This window comes from Cyprinodon variegatus, unplaced genomic scaffold (assembly GCF_000732505.1).
Source record: "Cyprinodon variegatus isolate N-32 unplaced genomic scaffold, C_variegatus-1.0 Scaffold286, whole genome shotgun sequence".
NCBI classification, from domain to species: domain Eukaryota; kingdom Metazoa; phylum Chordata; class Actinopteri; order Cyprinodontiformes; family Cyprinodontidae; genus Cyprinodon; species Cyprinodon variegatus.
This window is the reverse complement of record NW_015150739.1, coordinates 659,165-677,383: the sequence shown is the minus strand read 5'-3', so window position 1 is coordinate 677,383 and position 18,219 is coordinate 659,165. Positions and strand designations below refer to the sequence as shown.

General features: G+C 38.5%; 1 protein-coding gene across 1 annotated transcript in view; it reads right to left on the bottom strand.

Moving 5' to 3' along the window:
* Positions 1-13,664: 13,664 nt before the first annotated feature.
* Positions 13,665-18,219, bottom strand: part of LOC107090247 (dual specificity mitogen-activated protein kinase kinase 6) — a 42,756-nt gene continuing 38,201 nt past the window's right edge. Inside the window, exons 11-12 of the mRNA XM_015383519.1 lie at positions 14,794-14,839; positions 13,665-13,786 (exon numbers count right to left, since the gene is read on the bottom strand). Of these exons, the coding sequence (XP_015239005.1) occupies positions 13,709-13,786; positions 14,794-14,839 (124 nt within the window). The 3' untranslated portion in view covers positions 13,665-13,708. The remainder of the gene's footprint in view (positions 13,787-14,793; positions 14,840-18,219) is intronic.

Sequence of the window (18,219 nt, the reverse complement as noted above, 5' to 3'; positions counted from 1 at the left end):
TTTCTTCCCCATACTGATGCTCGGTTTGAACTGCAGGAGATTGTCTTGACCATGTCTACATGCCTAAATGCACTGAGTTGCCGCCATGTGATTGACTACTTAGAAATTAAGTGTTAACAAGCAGTTGGACAGGTGTACCTAATAAAGTGGCCGGTGAGTGTATTCTCTCACTCTGCAGAATTTGTTAGTTCAATCTCTGACATTATGCTCTCTCTGCTTTTTCTCATGGTAGCGTCATCTTGTCTGTTTCTGTTTGGCTGTGACACAATCCCAAAGAGAAATATAAGCTGTGCTTCTGCCATCAACACTTTTGTTTATAGATGTTAAAGATCTGCCTGTTTTTCAGTGTTGTCCTATTTCTCAATTAACTGTGACTGGCTGGATTTGCTCTCATGGGAGCAAATGGGAGCTGGCTCAGAGATCATCTACCAGGATGTGTGTTTCTTGGATGGGGCCACCTATGGAGCTGGTTGACAGTTGCCTTTTTTATTTATCTCTGCTTTTTTTATATGTCTGCCTCTGTCTCCTTGAACTCCAGTCAGCCTCGGCAGATGGCTGCTCACACTGAGCCTGATTCGGCTGGAGGTTTCTTCCTGTAAAAAGGCAGTTTTTCCTCTCCACTGTCACTAGAAGTATGCTTTTTGTGAGGGATTTCCTTTGAGTCAATAAGTCGATGCAATCAACTGGTTTTCCTTAGATAGAAAACGTTGAATAAATTTGACTGAATGATCTGGTTGAATGTCTCTGTAAAGTGCCTTGAGATTACATTTTTATTGAATTGATGCAATATAAACAAACTGAATTGAATAGAATTGACAGTGTGTTTGCTCAGGACAGCATTTATGTCAGTAACAAGATTACTACTGTATATATCATATGTTTTCAAATATTAAAACAAACCAAAACAGGCAAAAATGACAATATATTAAAATAGTTGAAATACTGGAAACTCACAGCATCTTACCCTAACCAGCTAATGAACTTCAAACAATTGTGACATTTTTTATGAGGATCTAAATTGTTATTTATAATATGAAGGAGCTTCAAAATTAATAAACTAAGACTGAAATGAGCGCATCAATAGTCAGAGGGTGCCGACATATCCCTCACATGGACTAGAAGCACCCTACCTGGGCTACGGACAAACAGAGTAGGGGTTTCTTTTTTAAAACATTGTGTGAGATCTTTACTAAAAGTGTATGATCACCAAATGACTACAGATCTCTGCTTAGTAGTTTATTTCCCAAGACATATCTTGACTTCCACTTTAAATGAATACCTGTATTTACTGAATCTTAAAAAAAAATCCTGGATCCAGATGGTGGTTGGACCGTCACCAAAATGTTAAGGATTGTTCCTTGGACTGAGGTGTACCTCTGGTAAAAAGTTAATTAACATATTTTCTTAACTTTACAAAGTATCCTGTACACAGACAGGATATAGACAAACACACACAAACTCTCCTAAAGGCATAACCTCCTCTGCGGAGGTAAAAATCTGTTTTGTTAAACCATGGTAGCTCAACGGCACAGAATTGTCCTTTATTGTTGAGAACGAGGCTTGCCACTGTTATATTTCTGCTGCCACTACTTTGTGTAGCGGAAGGCTACATGTTTGTGAGAGCAATAAGGGCGGAGCCTCTCCTTCTCTGAGTTGTTGGCAGAGCAGAGCAGGGTAGCTATCAGTTGAACCAAGGATAATGTCTGCTGTCTCCTTTTTTTTATGAGTAAGTTAATGCTTCTGCAAAGATGCATTCACAAGGTACGGATGATGACAAAGTCCAGTGGCTGCCATGGAAACGGTAGGAGATCCGCTGCAGAAGAACCAACATTTATGAATCACTGCCCCTCAAGATTTGCATACAAGGTTGCACCTCATATTCCATTCTCTACAACCATAAATGGTTAATGCAAATTACCTCAATATTGTTAATGTGTAATGGCCTGCTGACAAGTGACATTCCATGGCTAATATTGGCAGCCACAGAGAAGATTAAATCAGAGGCAATTGGACAATCATGCAATTTATCTAAAATAAAAAACGCAGATCAACTAAGGCAGAAATAGATGATCTATGAATTTATTGCTGAGAATGATTTTGTTTCTAAAAGCGGCTTTAGGTGGAGTTGATCAAAGGTCCTATATAATGTTTCTTAAGCCTTCCAAAGCCAACTATAGACATATCAGATGCCACTTTTGTATATTTGACGAGTGTTCTTGAAGTGGACAGTGCTTTCTCCTTTCCTTCTCACCCTATGCACCACTGACATTGAGAACAACACAGAATCCTGACACTTACAAAAATGCTGAGATGACTCTGCTATTGTAGGGTTTATAGAAGGTTAAGGGGAGGGAGAGCACAGGGAACTGGTGGACAGGTCTGCTGATGGACTGAATGGAACAAACTGTGGCTAAATGTCAGCAAACCACAGAGATGGTAACGGACTTTTAGAGGAAGAAGCCACCTTCACATGCAGTACAGACCAGGGGAGATGATTAAGCACTACAAATAAGTCAGTCACAATGTTTTTGTAGAAGTCTAACATTGATGGTGTGTTCAGGCAAGACTCTTTGTTTGAGGGTGCGTTTTTTTTTTTTTTTTTTTATGAGATTAACCTAAAAACAACAGGTAGGGGATTCATCTGAGGGTTTCAGTACAATCATAGCTGTTTATTGAAGGACTTGCATCAGGGCCAGGAAGATCCACAAACTAAAAAACATCACCAGGAGTGCTGGATCAGTGATTAGTCTCTGGCTGCAGACATCTGAGAAAATTGCCCCGATTTACACTACCCATCTGAAACCGATTCGTGCCGAGTTCGGACTGAGTTTGGATCAATTAACCCTGCCAAGCTGGGTTCTTACTGTATACACATCAGGTTAGATTTCTCACCTCCTATTAGTCCAGGATATTACAGCTCTCAAGGCGGGAATAACGCAAACAAAAATGGCAGCATCCATAACTTGTATGCCTGGATAGCGTCCTCCATCCAAATTTCTATGAGAGCCTCAGTCCGGGCATCATCACAGGCCGCACCATGCTCTTTTGATTCCATGGAATTGTTTTTAGGCTGAGAAGAACTTTGTGTTGTGAACAGATAAAGAGAACTGTGAATTCCAACTCCAGATATGGCAGAAAAGATGCAAAATGAGTCAGCTAACTGTAAATAGGAGATGAAGCAGTCTGCTCATGCACTCTTTGTTATCCGAGAACCGAGCTACAACTGAACCGTGCCGAGCCCTACTGTTGAACTACTAGATTTAGTACGGTTTGGTTGTTTCTGGCACGCTCCAGTTCAGTTCAGTTCCATTTACACTCAACAATTATATCAGTTACCGTGCTCGGACCATTCTGGCGTGTTTCAAAAGGGTAGTGTAAATGTGGCTTATGATGACCAGGAGAATACAGAAGAAACTGCTATCCATCATGATCCATCAGAACCATCAGAACCATCGCTTCCACAGCATTCTGAATAGAGTAACTTTTCAATTATTGTTTAAGCTCCACCGTCAGGCAGACTGACAAAGGAAATCCCTCTTGCAACATGCAATGATTTTTGGACCAATCTTTAATAGGATTTAGATTTTATGGTGTTTTTTTTTATCTCTGCATCTTATACTGATAATGCACAATACCTTCCCAATGTTGAGATACATTAAGTACAACTAATCTCATCTGATTAAATAATGCCTTGGGCACTAGTAGGGAGTAAATATTTTTTCTGAAATATTACTTGTTCTCTGGTGCAATGTTTTCCAACCAACTAGAAAAATGCTCACCTTTACTGCATGCAGCCTCTCCCAATGTGTGACGTTATCCCAGAGCCGCTAAACTATGTTGAGGATGTAGTGACACTACAAAACAGCCCTGGAATTTGACTCACCCAGCAGACGAAAGGATAACAACCCTTATCGTCTGGCTGAATCTGCGCACAAAAAGTTATCGTTGCCTCAGCTGTTGATAACACGTGTTAGGAGCACACTAGTATTGTTGTTGTACAGGAGTATTCACAAAGAAATTAAGATCTTTCTGGTTGAATCAATACAAAACAGGTGTCTTAAAAACACAACACATACTGTAAGTAATGCTGAATCATAACATCGTCTATACTTCCTTCCATCTGTATCTTACCTTTGCGCTAAGCACGTGCAGAAAAACCAGATAAAGGAGTTAAAGCTGTGTCTGACTTGGGGAGTTTAAGGTCATATAAGAATGGTGTGGCACTACTGCCCTCAGTCTAAGCTGCAACTGGTTCAATGTCTAACTGACTAGAAGACAACATATCTTCTCTATGGAAATCCTAAGACTACTTCATTACTAGATAATCTTAATTAGTACAATAGTTAACTTACTGCCCAGAAACCTCTGAAAATACACCGTTACAAACGTAAAGGTCATATTCAAAGTATTTAAAGTTTGAAAAATTAGAAAATGATAACTTACCAAAACTTTAAAAGCTAGAACAAAACAGTTTATTTTACATGTATCGTCAATTTCTTAAAACTACAGTTGTCAGTCTTAATGTTTAAAGAGGAGCCGATTTCAAGACTAAAATTATTATATCACTTTATTTTCTGAGTGCGTATCAAGAGCTGAATAACATTTGCTAACACTACAAACAGGTAACCTTAATGCTCATGTTTTATGCCCTGCATCTGTCTGCAGAACACCCAACTCATCTCTCTGTTCCTTATCATTTACCCTTTTTTTCAGGTTTTTTTATTGTTCCTGCACTCTCATAAGTACAGAGAAACCAAATTAACTCTGCATTTAACCCACCCACTTGGGAGCAGTGGGCTGCCATTGTGCAGCATTTAACCCACCCACAAAGGTGGCAGTGAGGGGTTAAGGGTCTTTGCTCAGGGACCCAGATGGCAGTCTGTGGGAGTGGGGCTTGAACTCAGAAACTCTGGATTCCAAGCGCAATGTCCTAAACACTAGGCCATCCCTCCCCTCATCACAGAGGAGGCCTCACCATGCTGAGGCTGCTGTTTTCCAACTGCCTACCAACAATGCGTGTGCAGGGGGGGGGGAAACAGTTGATGACAAAATTGGCAGCCTTAATGCTAGAGCACTGCCCTTTCTGTGAGTCTACACCACATCAAGTGACCATGCTCTTCTTCAAGAACGCTGACCAAACCTCTCAAAGGTGAAAAAAGCATCTCTGTGATTTGCTGTAGAAACTAGCAAAACCACTAGGTTCTAAACTTAGTGCTTAAGAACCACTTGGTCTCAGCTTTGAGCAGAAAAGATCACTACACTCACCTCACTGCATGCTGATTAGAGACAGCGGGTGTGTTGTTTACTGATAAGCATGGCATGATAAAGGTAGGTGCTTCCAGGAGAGGCCGGGCAATCACTGTTCTATGTAAACCGGTACTGCAAACTCATTTTCTGGGACAGGGAGTGGCTGCTGTTCAGAGAACAGGCTTAATTTTATTTGGAAATATATGAATCAAGCAAAATATCACTTAGTCTTAGGGCATGATTTCCATTAAGGAAAATGATTAACACATACATAGTTAAGAGCTCAAAAAGGATGTTTTTCATCACATAGACCTTTTAATTGTAGGCTATGTTTAACACCTGTGACCATTTAAAACCAAATGTATCATATTATATTTTTTGATCCTCTACATCATCAGTCATATTTTTCCTCTTGAAAAACCTGATTAGTGTAGACACATGTTGTGAGCAGAAAATCCAGAATACCTTATTTAATTTAATAATTCCAAACTGATTAATTTTACTGACGACTCTAGTTTAAATAAAAACTCAATTATTTACGCAATTAAAATAAGGTCAAAACATAAATGTTTCATGAAGAAGAAGCTTTTCCTCCATAGTATTATTTTATGCAGAAAAAAAAGTTTCCAAGCTAATGACAGATTTAAAAACATATTTTTGGGTCTTTTAAGTCATTCTGTTGTGAAAATGCACTTAAAATGTTCTCTTAAAAAAAAAAGTTAATATACCATATTCAAACCAATAATTGGTTCCTTTTTGTTTTAAGTCAGTATTTAGAGCCATCACAGAGGGACCAAATAGTCTTTTAGGGTTTTATCAGTCTTTTCATGATAGAGAAGGATTATTCCTAACAACTACGAAAAACCAAGTTAAAGAGATTCCTGACTTATTATATAATTTCACCAAAAATAGGAGCTGAAGTGTGTTAATATTTTCTGAACTACAGCAGGTTTAGTCGTCTGTCTTCCTGTCTTTTCTTTCATAGCTCCATAGAGAGTCACATTGTGCAGCGGCTCAAAAGCAGCTTGAAGTAAGCTTCAGATCTGGGAAATGAACCCATTGAACTCTTACAGTAGAAGGATGTTGCGTGCTAAAGAAAAGGCAAATAACAGAATCGACAACTGCAGACTCTAACAAACGGTAAGCAAGATGAGAGCAGAGAGAAGCAAAACAAATCCAGCAAAAGTTCAGCTCAACAAAGCAAGTCTTGGTTTCTCACACACCACCTGCTCCTGCCTACAGTCTGATCTGACGCACATCCACCCTCCTGGACTTTAATGTGGGGAAGGCTGGTATTTTTGGTTCCTCGCTGCATCTTCCTTCCTTCCTCCAACAACTATCTCCAAGACATCTGTGAGCAAAGTTCAGCCTCCGGCCTAGAAAACACCATTTTGCATTCATAGAGAGTCAGAATCTGTGACACTTTTCTTTGTCAGACTGGAGACCTGTCCTTTATTCTTTTCGTGATTTAGGCCCATGAGCTTAAGAGATGTTTGCAATTTTCCTTTTTTGTAATATACTATTGTGTTGAAACTTTTATACCACTACCAGATTTTCTTCTGGATATTCTGTCACCTGCTTTTTCTGCCCTTGAGAGTGAGTGCATGTATGCAGGACTGTAGTTGGTATAGAGCAGTGGTCTCCAACCCTGGTCCTCAAGATCTACTGTCCTACAGATTTTAGATGCATCCCTGCTTCAACACAGCTGAATCAAATGAATGGCTTGAAAAGGTAATCAATCATTTGATTCAGCTGTGTTGAAGCAGGGATGCATCTAAAATCTGTAGGACAGTAGATCTTGAGGACCAGGGTTGGAGACCACTGGTATAGAGAATGGAGGGTTTTCATCATATAGAGAAAGGAATGACAGAAAGTGGTTGTGGGGGATGGTTGGTTGTGTCCTACAGGTGACCAAAATCTCTTCATTTCTCTACTGTTAGTGAGAATTGGGCAATTAACTGAGAAAGCTTCCTGGAGGGGAAGCGAAACGTCTTCAAACCTTGAAAACCCAGTCCAGTGGATTGTTTTTTAAACTTTTATGGAATGACCTGGATGACTGGGAATCTTCATCAGCACCCATAATGTGTAAAATTCCTGGGAAACTGTCCCCATAAGGTAACAGAAACATGGCCACACACATCCACATCCTCTGCTACACATAAACAAGATTTTATTCACACACCCTGTTGGTAATAAAATAGACCACCTGCCCTTTATGTAAATACTGAATGCAACATTTCCATGTATATATATTTTTTTCAAACTTTTCTTCCACAAATGTTTTTAATGTTTGTTTGGAATATAAATGTGTTTATTATTTTCTGGTTGTTTTATTTCCTCCTGGGCGGTATTTAGATTTTTTTTAAGTGTGTTCTCTAAGGAACCTATTTCAGAATGTTTAATTTTTGCCTATGTCCAAGATGTCTAAACAAAAAAGTATTAGTTTCAGAAGGATGAAAACAATTATTGATTCTGTTAGCTGAAAGACAAGTTTTTTCTTGATAAGAGAGACAAATGAATGTATGTCTGTAGCAACCAACTCTGACCTTTCACACCATGTCACACAAAACCCCTCTGGGAAATATGGAAGTGGCAGCATCATGCTATGGGCTGCTTTTCTTTAAATGCTGGTAATGGTTTAATCAGCAATCAGTTTTGACCCAGAACATTTTTGATGACTGAGTTTATCATATCTACATGTTTGACTTTTATTTTTTTGAATCTTATCTTCCAAAAATAACATGATGCAAGGCACAAGAAATAGGCAAAATTTATTGTGTAAAAATACCTCTTTTTTATTGAATTTCCATCATTACAATTGCACACAATCATTTTGAGCAATCTAAATTATTTATAGAAATTCGTTGAGCTCTAAGTGAACAGTCATCAGTCTTTAGCGGAGGCTTAAGAGACATGGAAATATACTGAGAACTTCACTTCCCATGGAGCTGTAAACCCAAAGTAACCCTCCCCAAACCCACCCAACAGCAATGAAAAGACCCTCTTCCATGTACAGTAGCATCCCAGGATTAACACCCTCCCCCCATCCCCGATTAAAGAACACAACACCGCAACATCAGAAGTTACATACAGCTGTGTGTACCAGCGGTTTACCAACAGAAAGCTCCACGGGGTCACAAGTCATGTTGCAGCATGAGAAATGTGCACACGCAAACGATAGATTTACACCTGAAATAATCCTAAAAAATAATCTGTAAAGGGCTTAAACTCTCCCTCACCCGCAGGCTTTCTGATAATTCTTTAGATAAACTTTAAACATGTGAAACTAAAAAAAAGAAAAAACTAATTTCCTCCAATTCTCTTCAAGGCTCACATCTCTTCACGACCTTTCAACGACAAAATAAATAAACGGTTACCGCAAAAGCTGCATCATCCACACATACGTGCCTGCTGCTGGCGTGAAGTCAGATTGTCATGGGATGTTCCCACGCTGACGTCCTGACCCCGGCGAGCAAAGTTCACCCGGCAGGTGATACCAGGGTGGAAATAGACTTCCTACATACATGCATACAAACATGAACAAGCAACAGAAAGGACAAAGATGCAGAAAAGAAGGTGCTGAAGATTCTTAGAGGAATGGTTTCACTATTATCTCCAAAGATATGAAAATAAAGATAGTTCTGCTGTTTAACAAGTTACCAGACTGGGAGAGAAAAGAAAGCATGAAGATATGATTTATGCTTGACCGGTTTTCTTTCTTTTCAGCCATTCGAAAACTCTTTCTAGGTCAACTGTGGACACGTAGCAGATTTTAATACAGTCCCAAAAAAAAAAGGACATTTCTCCTTGGCCCATTATTTCTTTATTTAAAAAATGCTCATTTGAAATAGTAAACCCTTTTTTTTTTTTTTTTTAAGCGATACCAAATTTGTAGAGGAAACTATAATTTTGAGTCCAGCAGCAAAGATGTGGATTAGACCTGTTAAAAAATAAAGAATAATTAACATATCCTCTCTGTCTATGCCTAATAGTCTGCTGTTGACTTCTTTATTTATCTGATTGGATAATTAAAGTTATATATGAGCAATATAATACAAGCAATTTTGAAACACTTATATTTAACATATAACAGAGTTTGGGATAAGAGGGCACAGCCTAAGTAGCCTGACACCTCCTGCTGCTGGTCATTGCAATGATCTCACACTAATGTGGGAGGCTATCCTATTATTTAATAAGCGCCCTGTGGTAGCAAACATATGCAGGATCTTATTTCTAATTCTTTTAACCCTTCAGTGGTGGAAGACCCCGTTTTTCTTCTATCACTTTTCCTCCACAACCATCTGTTCACCAAAAAAAAAAAAACATTTCTTCACAGAACTACCCACCCTACATACAGCTGTTTTCACCTGAACACCATTTTAAATGTTCTAAAACATAAACTTTAATTGATATTTTATTTTACCAAATGCAGAAGGTTGTTTTTTGTTTTTCCTTTTGTTTTTGTCAGATATGGAACATATTGAAATACATTTCTCCAATTAAATCCATGAAAAAGCAAAAAAAGATAAAAATAAATCAATATATATGAGGTCTATATTTTCTTAAAATGCAAGTATTAGATATGCAGCGGTTGTTGGAAAGAAAATAATTGTTAAAGCAATAATGTTTGGAACATCTGGCACCAGACCTGCATGTGGGTCTTTAGCTCCTCTGTAGCAAGTCCTTAGTTGTTTTTACCGATAAAGGTACTGAGAAAAAAACAAAGATTTCATTTGCTATTCACTCAGCTTACCTTTATCTGAAAAAAATATTAATGTGTTAAAAAAAGACAAAAAATATGAATGAACAAGAAGTACTGCCCATGCCATTATTGTATATGTCAATTCAGCTTGAAAATGAAAATAATAAAAAAAAGAAATAGTGTGTTTGTGTGTAAAACTGTTAATTCATGTTAACTTTTCCAGCTTTTTGAAAAAGGTTTCTCAAGGTGTTGCAGCTTTTTACAGATGTATTTGGAGCTCAGGGTTTATGGCATCGCTGGTTGGTAAAGGGCACAAATCTTTGGGTTAAAATCTTCTTATTTCTAATCAATTCAAACAGATAACTCAGGGGGGAAAAAAAAGCCCCCCTGAGTTTTTTGTGATGTTTAATTTAAACTGATTCCCAAAAATTCTACACATAGAAACTCAAGAGTTTTATTTAAAACTCTCCTTGATTTGGCTTTAAAATAACAAATTGAGATTTTATGGACATAAAAACCAAAACTATACACCATGATTGTTTTCTGTAACTTTTTTTCTTTTTGTTTGAAGAACTAATTCAATTTAAACCCAAAGTTAAAGCTGTTCATTACACCAAACTTATTCTTTTCACTTCAATTCAAGAGTCACCATGAGAAGATTCTGACATCTAGTGGTGAAACTAGGCAGATTTTTAACATGTTTGAATGCAGTTGTGCAGGAGAATATTTTCTGTTAAATTTACCAAGCGGGTTTAATGTAAAAATGTATAATTTCCAACTCTCTACCCAGCTTTCAAATCCACAGTTTACCCACAGCAACAATTCAACGACTGAAAGCTGCAGAGCAAAACATCCCAACAACATGCAGTGCAGAGGAACTGAAGGACCTTGATAGTGTTTGAGCGTAACGGATGAACACAGATGTTTTTTAGGTGTAAATGTGTGACCAAAGAAAAGCATTGTTAGAATCTTAAGACACCTACAAACACCACAATGGTGTTGAATCAATAGATCCTGGTATACTCCTCTTTGGTCACGTTTAGAAAAACTGTCAAAGAAATCATCAACATCAGTGTAATAATGATAGAGCCCTTGTTGCAACTGTCCGCTTTCTTCTGATCATTTACCGTTCAGTGTTTTCCCTCTTTGCAGCACCAGCAGCTAACGCTTCGAAGCCAGAACAAACATTGAAAGGTGACGGTTCATTTGAGGATTTTAACACTTTAAGGAGTCCTCTGAGCTAAAGGCTGTGGGGCCTAAGCCAACCGGGGACCAGGTTATTACTTAATCTGCAAAAACAGAAAAAAGCTCAAGACAAAATACAAGACTAAAGCAGAATAAGGGTAGAAAGTTGGTTCTGAAGGCCAAAAACTCAGCATTTCTACAGTGCATAAACTAAAATCATTAGATCCTGCTTCGAGCTCTGAAATAAAAACACAACAAAAAGTGACTGAAAATAAAGAGAGCTTTAAGGTTCAAGAAAAGGCGAGGGTATCATTTCGATTCCCCGCAGCGTCTCCAAACCTGCCCTCCGAACCAACCAAGGCAACAACAGGCACGAATACAAACACCCTCAAGCTACTGCAAGAGCAACATCACAGAGAAACGAAAAGTCCTAAAAGCCGACAGGAAGTGGGAATATGATGCCATGCAGTGAGTGAAGAGGGAGGGAGCCCAACCCTGCATCATCCTCATTTTCTTGGACGTGTTTTTGTTTTTTTTTCCCATTATAGAGGCACATAGAAGGCATAAAAGTTACATTTTAAAAGCATTTACCTGTTCGAGCCCAGAAAAACACAAAAACACACGCAGCCCGCAGAGGCAAGCGAGAAGAGTCTCTAGTGGATCGCTCAAGTCATTAGAAGGACACAGCAGTTGTAATAAATAAGAGTAACTGCAGTTGATATGAGTGTAAGATGGATTCAGGGGTGGTCCTAAATAATAACATTAATAAAGTATTAACAACAATAATGGTAACAATGTCCAGTTCCTTTATGGTGAGCATGGAGTGGAGAGGGTTGTGATTGGCTCAGTACGAAAACAAGGAGGATATGGAGGACGTTGTCCTGCAAAATACAAACGCTGGCTGAAAATAAAGCGAGTGGAGGTCAGCGTGGCTGCATCCAGCATCCCAAGAAAAACCATAAGCTGCAACAAATCAAAAATAGAAGGAGAAGGATCACTACTTATTGGTCAAAGGTTGAGGAAATTTAATCGTTCAAACACTGTCCAACTAAAGGAGTATTTATAACTTTTATGGCCGCTCTGTACCGGAATAGAATCTTTATTATTTAAGCAAACATAAGTCTTTTGGTTTCGGTTTGTTCAAACTGTCACAGGAAATCACTATTAGCTGGAATATCAAGACCAGAAAAAACTATGAAAAGGTAGGAAGAGACAAGATAAGTGCTAATGAATTTATAGCCAATAAATCAAATATAACCCTGGATCATCAAAAATAGATGAAGTAGTTACAGGTCCGTCATGATCTGTCAGCTTTAACTTTTACTGTTTTCTATAGTATAAAGACACATTTTACAGGAGAAATAACTATTAGACTATCTTTAAAAATCAAATTATTCTTTATGTTGACATCAGTTTTTGAGGATACACCTTTATCATTATTGAAGACTGCTTCCTTTCTCCTTTAGTTCAACAAAAGATCAGGTATCAGCAGGTCAAAAGTTGAAAGAAAAAAAATGATCTAATGTTAATTTTACAGATTTATTCAAAATGTCAGCCCGCTCCACCATAAACAAGCATGCATGCTATTCTGAAGCATTTTGTGATAAAATTATATGATTTTTTCAATCAGATATGTGACATCAGATAGTTTTATTCTACCTCTTCTTAGTACCGCTGCTTGTCAACTAATACTAACCGATCTTTTTAGTTTTTCCTTCAGAAGTGAACGCAGATCGTCTCATGAAAGTTAAGGTAATCGGATTAATTTGATGCAGCTCAATGGCCCTGAAATGCTGAACATTGGCCATCCTCTCATCTGCGGACCTCTCACAATCAAAAGTGACTCAAATCTGGCTCTACCCCCACCTGCATCCGTTTGAACTCATCCATCACCTCACAGCACACAATCACCAACACTCACAGGCAGCCTAGAGCCGAAGATGCATTAGGTAAACGTCATCGGTAAGGAAAGCAGTTGCACTGCGGTACCTATTAATGACCCTTAGGGGGCTCTAAAGTCTAGGACCAGGCTCCACGGCTGCTCATCATTGGCCATCAGAGATATATTCTGTACATGCACTCAGTAAACAATCTGATGCAAGAGTTTTGCTTCGAGTAGGCAAACATTTAGATTATACACAGAAAGCGTTACATCATCCATCTTTTTTTTTTCTTTTTTTTCTTTATAAGATCTACATATCTTCCATAACTCTCCAGCGAGAAAACAAGTTTGAACGCAATGATGAATGCCGTGGTCAGCTTCGTTAATATTGGGAGTACTGGGTGGATCTAATGTGACCACAGAGGGAGGCTTTTGCATACAAACATCTTGAATTATTCCAGATTATACACAGGGTCTCCCCCCCACCCCTCCCGCCAGCTTTCAGGGAACAAGAAGGCCGCCTCCTCGTTCTGCTTCATCCTCTGGTTGGACTCTGAAGGGGTGAAAGGGAGCGATGATGGGGTGAACGGGGGGGCGGGGGATGGTGGGCTGTGGCAGGGGCTTTTTATATGGCGGGATTTTATTTTATTTTATTTAAGTTTTCCTCCCTCTGCGCCGTGCGCATGTAGAACTCAGTCTCCCAGGATGACTTTCACAAAGCTAGCCACGTCGGTTTCTTTGGCCTCGTGGGAGGTGAAGAAGGGATGTTGCTGAGGAGGAGATGGAGATCAGGTTAGTTTGAGTAAGAGCAGAGGGTCAGGCTTTAACATACAAGCTTTGCGTGTTTTGTCTATTCTGACAAAGAACTATTTTTCTCCCTCTACCCAATTTTCTCTTTAATAAATAAGTTAAACTTATGAATGCCTTTCTCACTTGGTATAGAGCAGTGAAGTTATTACAAACATTTTACTTCTTTTTTTTTGCATCTGTGCTCATTTGTCACACTTTTGCTTAAATATTAATTTAAACTTGGTTTTTACCCAGTTTGGGCTGCCATTGAGTAGAATAGACTGGTTAAACCTGAATCAGTTATGACTTGTAGAAGTCATTTAGTATCTTTCTGTTTTGCTTTGGCGCCCTCTAGTGGTCGCGGCGCCTGCAAATTTAATGTAAAGATATGTAAAGCCATATTTTTCTGCATATATATTCTGCTGCAGAATTTGATAAATTTGCTGTAAATTGTTCTGTTTCTCTTTTTTTTTAATTTACACAATTTTCAATTATTTGGCAGGTTTGTTGTCACAATTTTTTATCTCTTTGTGGATCACGCTCTTAGTAGGTTGTCATCGTCTGTCTTGGAGGATTTTCCTTCAGGCGTCATAGAACTCTAAATTTTCATTGGTTGCTTTTTCCTCTCTTTGTGGCTTCAATATGTCTGCTTGCAGAGGTTTTACATCTTTACATGTTCATTCTGCAGCATGACATAAATGGCCGCAACAATGTGGAGGATAACCGCTTTGGTCTAGTGTGGGTTGGTTTGGTTTTGTTAGGTGTGTTTGGTTAGATCAATCTCTGTGTTTTGTTTGACTGACTTTCTTGTGTGCATGAATCACTTTTTGAATATCTTTTTGATCAATTGGGATCCTTGTTTGGTAATAGTAGATTATATAGAAACACCGACAGTAGCCTTTAATCTCCCTACTGCGTATTTTAAGCCAAGTTGACAAAAAGCAATAATAAAACTGAGGAGAGTGTGAAAACGAAAGAGAAAACTCACCATGAGTTCCGCATATGTTGGCCGCTCTTTGGCGTTTTTCTTTAAGCTGTGGGGGGAAAAAAAACAAAAAACAAACAAGGATGAATTGAGCAATGCTCCAAAGAAAAGCTGCAACAATTTTAGCAAACTGACTGTCTCACAGTCAGTTTCACAGTTCACAGGAAACAAGCAATTGATTTGAGCCAATTAGTGAGACAACGGATAGAATATGAGCAGTGTCACATTATTTTGCCAGTAAAGCTCAGCTGACTATTTTCCATGAAACTATTTTCCCAAAATACAACTCAGAAGTGCTGCAAGAGTGGGAAGGAAAGTCCTTTCTGTAGAAAACTCTGGATTCACAGCAAAATATTGCCAACGGTTTCTGGCACATTGGAGTCAAAACAGCAACAGACAGTTACTGGATCATCTTACAGAGCCCACACGTCCTGTCAGAACCATGATGATCTCAATTCAACAGAGGGAAGAAGTTCTTTTTAAGGACAAACCTGTTCTGCAGGCCTAGCTTACCTGCAAAGACGAAAACAGCTGCCATCTAATAAAAAGTGTTCATCATGCTTATTTAGACTATGAAAACTTTGCAGAAACTGAAGAATTTCCTGGAAAGATCCTTCATCGGCAACGAGTTTCACTATTAGCACACAGAACACTGCTGCGGGAGCCCTAAAAATGCTGTGTTATTTTAATCAGTGAAACCATCATGAGGACTTAAGGTTCACTGACTTCCATCTGACTTGTTTTGTTGATTTCAGGCAGGAATTATGGATTCTTATCAATCATAACCAAGGCAGGTTTCTTCCTACCAACAAAGCTGCCGCAGTTCCTGTAAACTGCTAAGCTAGTCTTCATTTATAGGAAATGAGGAATAAAAAAATCCTCCAAACCTGTAAAGAAAACATATCGCGGATGGAGCTAGACCAATCAGCAGCCTCTCTGCTATTACTTATAAATAAATAATACGGTAATAAATTGAACTTTATCGATCTGAGAGGGAAACTTCGGACTGAGTAACACTACAGGCCTCTTTTTCATCATCTTTGTTCAGGAATGTCTACTAGTAAAAAAGAATTACCGTAGTATCCAGACTATAAGCTGCTACTTTTTTCCCATGCTTTGACCCATGAGTTTTTTAAGAAGGTTCGGCTTTTCTGTAGATTTTTCCTAACCACCAGAGGGGGAAGTCAAAGTACAAAATGAAAGAATAAGGGGCCTAATTTTCATTTAGCAAAATCACATAACAGCAGCAGGCACAACAGAGAACAAATGTTTCAAATTTACACATTTTGACATTTATTTGCCTTATTAAAGCTGCTGAAGAGCTGCTGAACCAATGAAGAGACTGGGCTCTTATGTGCAGCTTATTTAAGTACGTTTCCAGTTTTTTCTTTTTTTTTATTTAGTGGGCACGGCTTATAGTGAGGTGAGCGCTATATTCTGGAAAATACAGTACTATTATGATACTCTAAAGGGTGCAGTCATACCATTGTTAATGCCCTTTTTCAACGTTTTCCTTCTAATAAACATTTAGCTAATCTTCTATGATACAAAGGACTAAATGGCCAACTATTAAAAAAAATAATAAGAATGTCAATTTTTCTGTAGGCCTTATTGTGACATTTGTGTATTGAGGAAATATCGTTATAATTCTTTAGTAAAGGAAGGTAGTAAAATAGTATAAATGTTCTTAAAGGTAAGTTCTACAAACAAACAGATCATAAACCTAAACCTGTGTGTTCTATTGTATGTCATGACTGCAAAGTACAGATGCAATCACATCTTATTCCAAACCTGCATAATGAGTGCTTTATGATGAAAATATAACTATAAAAGCATCTTTAACTTCAGAGTAAGAATTCTCTAGTAGAGAAAGGCATATTAATTTGTAAAAAGTCATAATTTTCTTCTTCTTTTTTTTTAGTTTTACTTAAATAAACTTCAAACTAAGATAATACATAAAATGAACAGCTTTGACCCAAGAAGAGCCATTTGTCAGCATATGTTAATGTGCAGCGGAGAAATAAAAAAGTGTTTTCTCTCCTCAAATAAAAGGTTGATAAAAAAAAATGTCACAGATCTCTAATGGGGAAAAAAAAACCTCAAATAAAAACACATTTTGATGGAGGAAAGGGGCAGCTGAGCAAAGCAGAATGGTGCAAAATGGACATTCTGCCAATTTAGATACAGGTGATAGCTGATGCACAAGTGGATTTGGGTAAAAAATAAATAAATAAATAACGATTCACACTAACGTATGCAAGAAGGACAAGACAGACCCATGCATTAAAGTACTTTTTATGCATCAAATCCTTTTTACTGAGGCTAAAAGTTATTTTTGAGGCTGAGAAGACACACTTTCATTCATTTTAAGAATATAAATTATAATATATCCTGATTTGTTGCTGATTTAAACTAATTCCAAACAGAAAATGGCAAGTAAGTTTATTTGTTTGAAAAAAATTTTAAAAAGACACAAACCAGGCCTTTTATTCCTTTCTAATAAAAAATTCCCTCTAATCACACAGGCTGAATCCTGCAGCTACCATAATACATGCATCTGTATCCAAGCAACTAAGAAAGGGGGAAACAAATCCAACGACAGGAAGTAAGTGGCGGCAGGTTTAAAAATGAACATCGGGGGATAAAGAGACGGGTCCAAATCAGACTCAAAAGGAATGTGTTTATCATTCAAAACGCTGCTAACAACATTGGAGCAGCAGCCAGGGGAACAGGTTGCTCTGCTGTGATTGGCTGGAAGTTCAATCTGAAAAACTCACACGAAGAGAAAAGACAATTAGGAGAAATTTATTGATACAATTACTTTGTCTTTGGCGCTTAGACCTCGGAGGGAAACATAGCGCTTAATTTGATAGATATGCATGAACAGGAGTAAAGAACATAGCTGTTTCCCCCCAGGCCTGAAACTGGTGGTGGAGTGGAGATAGATGAAGTTGGTCAGACTAGTGGTTAGCGAGAGGGTCTGCTGAGCTTTATGGGGAGATCCAGTGGACTGCGTGAGCTGATACTAGAGCTTCACTCAGGGACCTGGAAGATGGAGGTCCAGTTGGATAACACAGGTTGAGAGAACCTGTCCATGATGAGCAAGCATGAAGTGACATGGAGAGGAAAAACTCCTTGTTGGGAAAAAACCTCTGACAGAACAAGGCTCAACATGGCGGTCTACTGTCGGACCTGATAAGATGTGACAGCGAATGCAGCAAGACACTCTGATGAAACTTAAGCTACGATGGTGGAGGACGGGCTGGAGGTGGGTTGAAACGGTGTCATCTGAATTAAGTTCACCGCCCGCGCACAGGAGCAGACAGGTGCGTATCGGAGGCCTTTTAAGATAAACTTTGGATGCTGATTGGCTTTCGTGGAGGTGTGGTGTCGCGTTTTGTGTCGTGTTTTCCTGCCTTCAAAGCAGAT